This window comes from Pelophylax lessonae (genome assembly GCF_965119305.1).
Source record: "Pelophylax lessonae genome assembly, chromosome: 3".
NCBI lineage: Eukaryota > Metazoa > Chordata > Amphibia > Anura > Ranidae > Pelophylax > Pelophylax lessonae.
Window position 1 is genome coordinate 31,512,786 of NC_138770.1, and position 11,327 is coordinate 31,524,112.

The 11,327-nt window shown below is 44.9% G+C and overlaps 1 protein-coding gene across 1 annotated transcript in view; it reads left to right on the forward strand.

Moving 5' to 3' along the window:
• LOC309550268 (uncharacterized protein) overlaps nt 1-7,547 on the forward strand; it is a gene marked incomplete at both ends in the record, with an annotated part of 461,917 nt that extends 454,370 nt beyond the window's left edge. The window contains 2 exons of the mRNA XM_082250676.1: nt 6,719-7,269; nt 7,537-7,547. Coding sequence (XP_082106802.1) covers nt 6,719-7,269; nt 7,537-7,547 — 562 coding nt within the window. The remainder of the gene's footprint in view (nt 1-6,718; nt 7,270-7,536) is intronic.
• Between the last annotated feature and the right edge of the window lie 3,780 nt (nt 7,548-11,327).

Consider the following 11,327-nt stretch of genomic DNA (forward strand, 5'->3'; position numbering starts at 1 on the left):
AAATATTCAGCAGCTTTCCTCCCTCGTCACTACTAACATTAATCCCATCCTCTGTCCCAACTCCAACTGAGCCCTCACTCCTCACCCCCATCTAAGACCGCTGTCCCCCATTCCTCACCCTCATCTAACACTGCTGCCCCCCATTCCTCACCCCCATCTAACACTGCTGTTCACCATTCCTCACCCCCATCTAACGCCACTGTCCTCCGCTCCTCACCCCCCATCTAACACCGCTTTTCACCATCCCTCACCCCCCATCTATCACCCCCATTCCCTACTTCTCATTTCTCATCCAATACTGTTGTTCCCCTCTCCTCACCCCCCTTCCCACACTGCTCACCTATATTCCACAACCCCCACTGACACTGTTGTCCCCCACTCCTCATTCCCTTATTCAACATTGCAGATCTCCACTCCTCACCCCATATTTGACGCTTCTGTCCCCCACTCTTCACCCAGACCCAATGCTGCCACCTTTCTTTCTCTCACTTCTCTCATGATAGCGCTCTTATCTCTATTAATAAAACACAGATCTGATCGGAGAGGTGAGGAGGATTCTGGGAGGTCACATGACATCACTCTTATTTCTATTAGTAAAACACAGACCTGACCAGAGAGGTGCGGAGGATTCTCAGAAGATTCTTAAAAGGACACAAGGATCTCTACAAGGACTTCATGATGGAGAATCAGCCACCCCTCACATCACCGGGTAAGAGGAGACTTTATTGTAAAGGAGAGAGCAGTACAGAGGATCCACCTAGATCCCCCATCATCTGATAAACACATAGAAACAATGTATTCAGTCAGTGTGTGTGTTTCCTACAGATGGATCCAATAATGGGAACCCACCAGAGAGATGTCCCCGTCCTCTGTATTCCCGGGAGTCCACACAGGAAGGTCACCCCATCCCTCACCATCATCAGGTAGGTGAAGATGGAAGTCGAAATCATAAAAGTGACCTGACTGTATGAAAATATATTCCACTATATATATTCCATATTCCATGTATATTCCATATATTTGTGCTCACATTTTAAAGAAACCATTCCCTGCTATTTTGTTTGTATTTAGAATGAAAATCTGATAGATATAAAAGATGAGGTTAAAGAGGAAGAAGAGACGTATGTGAGGGGTGATCAGCAGTTCAGGGAAGAGGTTGGGATGATGGACAAAGTTAAAGAGGAGGAATCTTCTCCAGACATCAGCACAGGTGAGTGATGGCCACTAAATACAATAACTGTTTGGGTATATGGATTGATGTTTGTGGATCTGTAGATCCACTTCTACAAAGACGTCATGATGGAGAATCAGCCGCCCCTCACATCACCGGGTAAGAGGAGACTTTATTGTAAAGGAGAGAGCAGTACGGAGGCTCCACCTAGATCCCCCATCATCTGATAAACACATAGAAACAATGTATTCAGTCAGTGTGTGTGTTTCCTACAGATGGATCCAGTAATGGGAACCCACCAGAGAGATGTCCCCGTCCTCTGTATTCCCGGGATTCCACACAAGTTAACATTAAAGAAGAGATAAAAGAGGAGGATGATGAGGATTTTGTAATGGAGGAGGCAGAGTTTCCAAAAGGTCACAGAAGGCAGTACCAGGACACCATGGTGGAGTCATCCAGTTACAGAAATCCACCAGAGAGATGTCCCCGTCCTCCTTATTCCCGGGATTCCACACAGGAAGATCACACCATCCCTCACCATCATCAGGTGAATGAGAATGTAGGAAAGTGATCCCAAGCCCTAAGAGATATCATTCTTCTATTATTATTATTTATTTATTTTTTGTATTTATTATTATTTCTCCCATTTTGTTGGTTTAGGATGAAGATCTGATAAATGTACAAATTGGGGTTATAAAGGAAAAGACGTATGTGAGGGGTGATCAGCATTTTACAGAGGAGGTTGGGATGATGGACGCAGTTAAAAAGGAAGAAACTTCTCCAGATATCAGCTCGGGTAATTATACAAGAATGGGTTAAAGCTTACTTAGTGATGTTTGGTTGGGTGGTATCATTGATCTGGTTAGTTGTCATAGTTTGGTGATGTGATTGCACCCAGAAAAACATCATACTGGATATCTATACCGGTATGGACTCGATAATGTGTTAGGATTTTTACTGGTATGGACTGGGTAATGTGTTAGGATCTATAATGGTATGGACCGGGTAATGTGTTAGGATCTATACTGGTATGGACTGGGTAATGTGTTAGGATCTATACTGTAATGGACTGGGTAATGTGTTAGGATCTATACTGGTATGGACTGGGTAATGTGTTAGGATCTATACTGGTATGGACTGGGTAATGTTTTAGGATCTATACTGGTATGGACTGGGAAATGTGTTAGGATCTATACTGGTATGGACTGGGTAATGTGTTAGGATCTTTACTGGTATGGACTGGGTAATGTGTTAGGCTCTAAGAAAAAAAAGATGCGATCCCTGATACCTAAACTAAGTTGGTGTAGCCACCGTCCCAGAGAAACGTATTAAAACATTTTGATGCCTCAGGTCAAAGAAAATGGGACTTTTACGGGCTTAAAAAAATTATATTTATTGGAGATTGTTAGAAAATTTCTTGCTATTGAGCAAAAAATATATTTAGAAATACAAACAAAATAATATAATACAAATGGTGCAAATGGGTTATAGACCCATGTGAGGAGGTGAGAATGGAACGAAAGGTGACAAGGTGAAAATGGTGACTTTTTTGAAACTCTGTCTGTGGGGCTCAAAATTATGAGCTTGTTGAGAGAGAGTGTGTCTTGTCAGACTTCCAACGCGTTTCGGCGTATATTGCCTTTATCAAGGAAGCGGAGACAGTTCACCATGTCTGAAAGATGTAATAAATATATATTGAAGTGTACAATATAACACTATTTGAAAAAATAGTGAAAAAAGAGTGAAAAAATATATGTAGTAAACGCATACAAGTGACCAAGGCGGTTATGTCCCGGGTTGTATTATTCCCATTGCTCTTCCAAAACTATTCTCACGGGATTTCTGTGGAGTGGCTGTCTGAAATGATATGATTTTGGGTGATGGTAATATTGCCGGTTTGATATGGTTAAAATAGGAATTAAATAGGCAATATATGTTAAGCAGACTTACATAGCATAGGGATCACATGGAGGGGATCCTTATCTTACACAGCATGGGGGTCACATGAAGGAAATCCTTCTGGTTGGCCTAAAGGTATAGCCTATTGGATCAATATTTGAAAATGTATTTATTTTTATAATTTACTTTTTCCTGAGAGCACTATAAAGTGTGGTGCTGGTCACTTACAGTTGAAAGACTTGATGGTGATCCAATTTTGTTAATTAGAAGGTCTGTGGAGAGTGTTTTTCATGGAGCCTGCATGGTAGAGGAATGTGATTGGTGACGGTACAGGTATGGATGTTTTTTTAAAAGGTATTGGTGTAAAAGCGTATTGAGACTTACATATATAGGGAATTCCAGGTTCAGAACAGCAGGGGGAGCCCTGGTCATGGATCCTGTTAGTTCCCTGGTAAGAAAGTATTTGTGCTGATCAGCCTTGTAGAGAGGCATTTGATGCACGTTGTGACTAAAGTACATCCAACAATGCAAAAATAGAGCATTGATTGGATGAAAACTTACGATTTGTAAGGCTGGATTGAAGTGGTGTGGGTCCAGAAGAGCATGTCCTAGGGCGTCCGCGTTGTCCCTCGGTTGGAGGGAAGTGGCGCCCTGTTAGAAATCCCCGGCTATATATAGCCCACCGCGCATGCGCAAGCGTGCGTCATGACGCCGATCATGGGACCGGGTCGGAGCGAGGAAGCGATGCGCGCGCCGGTGGAGTTGCGCGCGCATATCTCCGGGCTGATCCAATCCCAGGTCGGCGTGAGGGCGGTGATGCGCGCGCTGATGGACTGCGCGCGCACCCTACCTGTGACGTGATGGGTATAATGCAGGATGTTCCGTAGCCTCCGACACGAAGATGAGACTTAGATCTCGGGGGATAGAAATCCCCAAAGTCTTTGTCTGTCCCCAGAGAAGGGTGCTCTGGGGCTCCCCGTGCCGGGTGGATTTGGGAAGGCAGGAGGGGAATACGACAGTCCCGGGCAATTAGACCTATCCTGGTCACTGGTTGCAATGTACATAAATGGTACAGACATTGAAAATAAAAATGATAATAATAATAAGGAGATAATTATGCATTGAACATTATATTAAACAGCAATAGTAATTACAAGGAGAGGAAAAGGGGGGCTATCCATTTTGGTGGGGTGATCGATGGGCATCGATCGGTGGTACCAAATGAGGGCACATATGTCATACCTGGGATGGAAAATAAATAATGAAGAAAATTAAATAATAGAAAATAAGAAATAAAAAATAAATAATGAATGATAAAAAATAATAATACTACATATATTTTTTCACTATTTTTTCAAATAGTGTTATATTGTACACTTCAATATATATTTATTACATCTTTCAGACATGGTGAACTGTCTCCGCTTCCTTGATAAAGGCAATATACGCCGAAACGCGTTGGAAGTCTGACAAGACACACTCTCTCTCAACAAGCTCATAATTTTGAGCCCCACAGACAGAGTTTCAAAAAAGTCACCATTTTCACCTTGTCACCTTTCGTTCCATTCTCACCTCCTCACATGGGTCTATAACCCATTTGCACCATTTGTATTATATTATTTTGTTTGTATTTCTAAATATATTTTTTGCTCAATAGCAAGAAATTTTCTAACAATCTCCAATAAATATAATTTTTTATAAGCCCGTAAAAGTCCCATTTTCTTTGACCTGAGGCATCAAAATGTTTTAATGTGTTAGGCTCTATACTGGTATGGACTGGGTAATGTGTTAGGATCTATACTGGTATGGACTGGGTCATGTGTTAGGAAGGAAAGGATGCCACATAGTTTGATGGAAATGAAAATTATCACCCTACAGAGGGCTGAACTCAAAGACACCCCGAAAATCAAAGTGAAAAAATGATGCAGCAGGCGAGTCCATTTTGGTGAAATGTCAATACAGGACCTCAGAATGGTCCTCAGTAGTGTGTATGGCCCCCACATGTTTGTATGCATGCCTGACAACATCGGGGCATGCTCCTAATGAGACGATGGATGGTGTCCTGGGGTATTTCCTCCCAGATCTGGACCAGGACATCACTGAGCTCCTGAACAGACTGAGGTGCAACCTGGGGGCATCGGATGGACTGAAATAGAATGTCCCAGAGGTGTTCTATTGGATTCAGGTCAGGCGAGTGTGGGGGCCATTCAATGGTATCAATTCCTTCATCCTCCAGGAACTGGCTGCATACTCTCACCACATGAGGCCGGGCATTATTGTGCACCAGGAGGAACCCAGGACCCACTGCACCAGCGTAGGGTCTGACAATGGGTCCAAGGATTTCATCCCAATACCTAATGGCAGTCAGGGTGCCATTGTCTAGCCTGTAGAGGTCTGTGCGTCCCTCCATGGATACGCCTCCCCAGACCATCACTGACCCACCACCCAATGAACAATGTTACAGGAAGCATAACGTTCTCCACGGCTTCTCCAGACCCTTTCCCGTCTGTCAAATGTGCTCAGGGTGAACCTGCTCTCATCTGTGAAAAGCACAGGGTGCCAGTGGTGGAGCTGCCAATTCTGGTGTTCAATGGCAAATGCCAATCAAGCTTCACAGTGCCGGGCAGTGAGCACAGGGACCACTAGAGGACGTCGGGCCCTCAGGCCACCCTCATGAAGTCTGTTTCTGATTGTTTGATCAGAGACATTCACACCAGTGTCCAGCTGGAGGTAATTTTGTAGGGCTCTGGCAGTGCTCATCCTGTTCCTCCTTGCACAAAGGAGCAGATACCGGTCCTGCTGATGGGTTAAGGACCTTCTACGGCCCTGTCCAGCTCTCCTAGAGTAACTGCCTGTCTCCTAGAATCTCCTCCATGCTCCTGAGACTGTGCTGGGAGACACAGCAAACCTTCTGGCAATGGGAGGTATTGAGGTGCCTTCCTGGAGGAGTTGGACTGCCTGTGCAACCTCTATAGGGTCCAAGTATGGCCTCATGCTACCAGTAGTGACACTGACCCCAGCCAAATGTAACACTAGTGACAAACAGTCAGAAAAGATGAGTAGGGAAAATGTCAGTGACCTCCACCTGTAAAACCATTCCTGTTTTGGAGGTCGTCTCATTGTTGCCCATCTAGTGCACCTGTTGGTAACAACCCCCTCTGCTACTTGACTGAGCAGATGAATATCCCAGGAGTTTCCCTGACTTGATGCTATACTCTGATTATAAAGTGTTGAGCAGTGTATATGAGTGTGGAAAACTCTTGGTAATTTTTCTTGTCTTCTGACAGACGGACTCTGTGGTGGGAATAGAAGGACATCGGAGGAAGATGTGACTACAGAAGATAATGACATGGCATCTTCTCCAGAAGTAAATCCCGTTCCTCATAATATACATGACAGACCTCACCATTGGAGGAGATCATTGGAATCTCCTGATACTTCACATAGTCCTCTAATATCTGACAGTGCCGACGGGTGCGGGAAACCATCTCATCTCAGGGAATCTTCTTTATACCATACAGGAGAGAATTCATTCTCATGTTCAGAGTGCAGGAAATGTTTTAAACAGAAAAGAAGCCTTCTTAGCCATCAGAGAATACATACAGGTGACCTTCCGTATTCATGTTCAGAGTGCGGGAAATGTTTTAGTCAAAAAATATGCCTTCTTCAGCACCAGAGAATTCACACAGGGGAGCGTCCCTATTCATGTTCAGAGTGCGGGAAATGTTTTAGTCAAAAAGGACACCTTCTTCAGCACCAGAGAATTCACACAGGGGAGCGTCCCTATTCATGTTCAGAATGCGGGAAATGTTTTAGTAAAAAAGGACACCTTCTTAGACATCAGAGAATACACACAGATGACCTTCCCTATTCATGTTCAGAGTGCGGGAAATGTTTTAGTCAAAAAGGAACCCTTCTTCGGCACCAGAGAATTCACACAGGGGAGCGTCCCAATTCATGTTCAGAGTGCGGGAAATGTTTTAGTAAAAAAGGACACCTTCTTAGACATCAGAGAATACACACAGGTGATCTTCCCTATTCATGTTCAGAGTGCGGGAAATGTTTTAGTCAAAAAGGAAGCCTTCTTGAGCATCAGAGAATTCACACAGGGGAGCGTCCCAATTCATGTTCAGAGTGCGGGAAATGTTTTAGTCAAAAAGGACACCTTCTTCAGCACCAGAGAACTCACACAGGGGAGCGTCCCAATTCATGTTCAGAGTGCGGGAAATGTTTTAGTCAAAAAGGAACCCTTCTTCGGCACCAGAGAACTCACACAGGGGAGCGTCCCAATTCATGTTCAGAGTGCGGGAAATGTTTTAGTCAAAAAGGACACCTTCTTAGACATCAGAGAATCCACAGGGGAGAGTTTCCCTGTTGATGTTCAGAGTGCAGGAAATGTTCTAACTCTTTAAGGAACGAGCCCATTTCTGACACATGTGGTTTACATGTTAAAATTTATATTTTAGTTAGAAAATGACTTAGAACCTCCAAACACACCACAGAATGGCGACAAACGGTACATAATAATCTCCATAGGTGACGCTTTAGAAATTTTAACGGTTACCAGTTTAGAGTTACAGAGGAGATTTTTCTTTTTAATTATTTCCCTCACTCTGGTGATCGCGGCGATACCTCACATGTGTGGTTTGAACGCCGTTTTAATTTGCGGGCGCGACTTACGTAAGCGTTTTCTTTCGTGTGCGAGCTCACGGCGACGGGGCGCTTTACATTTTTTTTTTCCTATTTATTTTATTTAACTTTTTAATTTTAGCACAGTTGGAAAAAATAAAAAAAATCTGATGACTTTTATTGGTGTGAGAAGGAATGTAAACATCCCTTGTGACAGTAATAGGCAGTGACAGGTACTTTTTCTGGAGGGTTTGGGGGGAGGGGGGAATGTGACAGTAATAGGCAGTGACAGGTACTCTTTATGGAGGGATTGGGGGGAGGGGGGAATGTGACAGTAATAGGCAGTGACAGGTCCTCTTTATGGAGGGATCGGGGGGAGGGGGAGGAATGTGACGGTAATAGGCAGTGACAGGTACTCTTTATGGAGGGATGGGGGGGAGGGGGAGGAATATGACGGTAATAGGCAGTGACAGGTACTCTTTATGGAGGGATCGGGGGGAATGTTACAGTATTAGGCAGTGACAGGTACTCTTTATGGAGGGATCCGGGGGGGAATGTGACAGTAATAGGCAGTGACAGGTCCTCTTTATGGAGGGATCGGGGGGAGGGGGGATGTGACAGTAATAGGCAGTGACAGGTACTCTTTATGGAGGGATCAGGGGGGGAATGTGACAGTAATAGGCAGTGACAGGTACTCTTTATGGAGGGATCGGGGGGAATGTGACAGTAATAGGCAGTGACAGGTACTCTTTATGGAGGGATCGGGGGGAGGGGGGAATGTGACAGTAATAGGCAGTGACAGGTACTCTTTATGGAGAGATCGGCGGGAGGGGGGAATGTGACAGTAATAGCAGTGACAGGTACTCTTTATGGAGGGATCGGGGGAGGGGGAAATGTAACAGTAATAGGAGTGACAGGTACTCTTTATGGAGGGATCGGGGGGGAGGGGGGAATGTGACAGTAATAGCAGTGACAGGTACTCTTTATGGCGGGATCGGGGGGAGGAATGTGACAGTAATAGGCAGTGACAGGTACTCTTTATGGAGGGATCAGACCCCAAACCCCTCCCCTGCACTTCACTCTATTCAATATGCCGAAATCTGCATTTTTGAATAGTGATAGAGGTTTGAATTTGGCGACGTCGTGACGTTGAATAACCCGGATGTGACGTCATGCCGCCGCTTCTGGGTTACTACTTTGGAGACCCGATTGGAGCCAAATCCGGCTTTGTTTGGGTCTCAAAGCAGCCAGCAGACGTGCCAGCCGATGGTATGGGAGACCCGGGCAGAGCCGCGGAAGGGGGGGGGCGTCCCCTCCCTCTCGCTGGTGTAACGGCTGAGTGGCTCCCTTGCCTCATCGGCTGTTAACACCTGAAAGCCGACCGCTGGCTCTGAAAACGGAGACTGGGATGATGCCTCTAGCTGCAGACATCAGCCCGGTACAACCCCTTTTGTGCCATGCCGTGCCCTGCACATCAGCGGTTGTTAAGGGGTAATCATAAAGGAAACCTTCTTTGCCATCAGAGAATACACACAGTTGAGCCTCCCTATTCATGTTCAGAGTGTGGGTAAGCCCCCCTTACATCAGGTGCCCTGTGGACTCTGATGTAAGGGGGGCTTTGGGAACCCTAATTAAGGGGGGAATGCTGGGAACTCTGATGTAAGTGGGAGGTTTGGGGAGCAGAAACCCCCTTACATTAGAGTTCCCCTTTATATCAGAGTCCAACCAATGTATGATTATTAATACATTTGACACATTTGTTAATTCTATTATAAAAGATTTAAGCTTTATTTTATTCATATCATTACTGTGTGGTAATCGCTTATTCTGATCTTGTCCAATAAAAACTCTTCGTACAATATTCTGTGCCGAGTCTTCTTTTTTACCAATGATTAGATGATCGGTGATTGGAATGTGATCAGTTCATAGAGAGTCATCCATTGGGGTTTTATTAGTGAGATGGAGAGTGGAGAAGGCACCACATTGACAGCCATTGGAGGTCCTTTCTAAAGCCCTAAACTTTTTGGCAACCTGTCTATGACATTAGTCTTCCAAACTCTATCTCACTGAGCTAAGGCCAGAAGAGTTCCAGGAGTTCTTCTCTGTCCACAGTTCCCAAACCAAAAGGAGACATCCACCACATCTTTAACCTAAAGCCCCGTACACACGTACTGATCGTCGGCCGTCTTTTGTCCAGGGCTGTCGTGTCTGTTGAAAACTGCAAAAGACTGCACACTAATTTTGTCGGCCAACAACAGCCGACTGCAGAAGTGATGTCATGTGATGGTTAACTTTCCGTGTGTTTTTTCTTTTCTGAGCATGCCCAGTCTTGCAAATCTGCTCTTTGTCGGCCGAATTCGGTACTGACTGGCGAACAATCGGCCGTTCTGGTGACAGCCAACAAACATTTTAAAGTCTGCACGACAGATTCTGTTCGGCCGAAAATGCACTGTCGGCTGTCGGAAAGATCATACTAACAAGCCTACAATCGGCCGATCGGTCGGCGGCCGAATATTTACGGCCGACAATCGGTACGTGTGTACGGGGCTTTAAGGCACTAAATGTCCTCAGCTGGGCCCAGGAGTTCCGCATGCAATCCACCAGGTCATCACCTCTCTCTTTATCAGGCGAACCCAGGTGGCCACTCAGTGGAGTAAGGCCCCTTTCACACATACAGTCCGTTTGTCATCCATCCGTTGACGGATGAAAAAACGGACATCAATGCATCTCTATGTAAAAACGGATAACAATTAATGATCATCCGTTAACATCCCATTTCATCCTCTTCCGGTCCATTTTTTGGAACGGATGAATGCCCTATTTTTCATCCGTCAAAAAAACGGGTCGGACGAAAAACGGATGTAAACGGTCTGTTTTTCATCCGGTTTTGCATTGGTAGTGGATGTAAAAAAAAACGGATGGAAAAACTGATGCATTTTGACGTGCCTGAACTGATGAACTGAATGGACGGTATGTGTGAAAGCGGCCTTAATGTAATCTCAATTTAATGATTAGTGTAAAAAATGACAACATGTAACACGGTACATAAAATGTTAACCAAGCCAAACAAAGGTATAGGCACAAATCTAATACATGCTGGAAATTAGTAACTGTGTTGTTGCATGGTTGTAGACAGGCTTCTTAATAACTTTGACGCGTTTCCCGAGCACTCCGCTCGCTTCTCCAGAAATGGACACACACATGCATGTCTGTGATATGCAGAAATAATATTGTAACAACAATCCAAAATGAGTTATTGATGATGTTTGCAGGGTACAAAACCCATGAAGGATCCCAAGTCGGGGACCCATACTTACAAGTCAGCCAAGCCTGGACAGCAAAGAGACACTGAACTCCAGTGGCAGCATGAACGCCTGATCCGGGAGCGGATGGAAAGGGACCCAAAACCACCCAGCCGGGAGAGGATGAGGGACAGGAAAATGGTGTGGGTGTGTAGAGTGAGGTGCCAGATGTCCATGATCACTGACTAAAATAAATATATGTAGGTTGTAGCAATGTAATAATAAGCTGCATCATAGATATATTAAATATTAATATATATTGAATGTACAGCAACAAGGACGTACATATGAGGGTTGGTGCAGGGCTCAAGGGAGGAAAGGCGCCC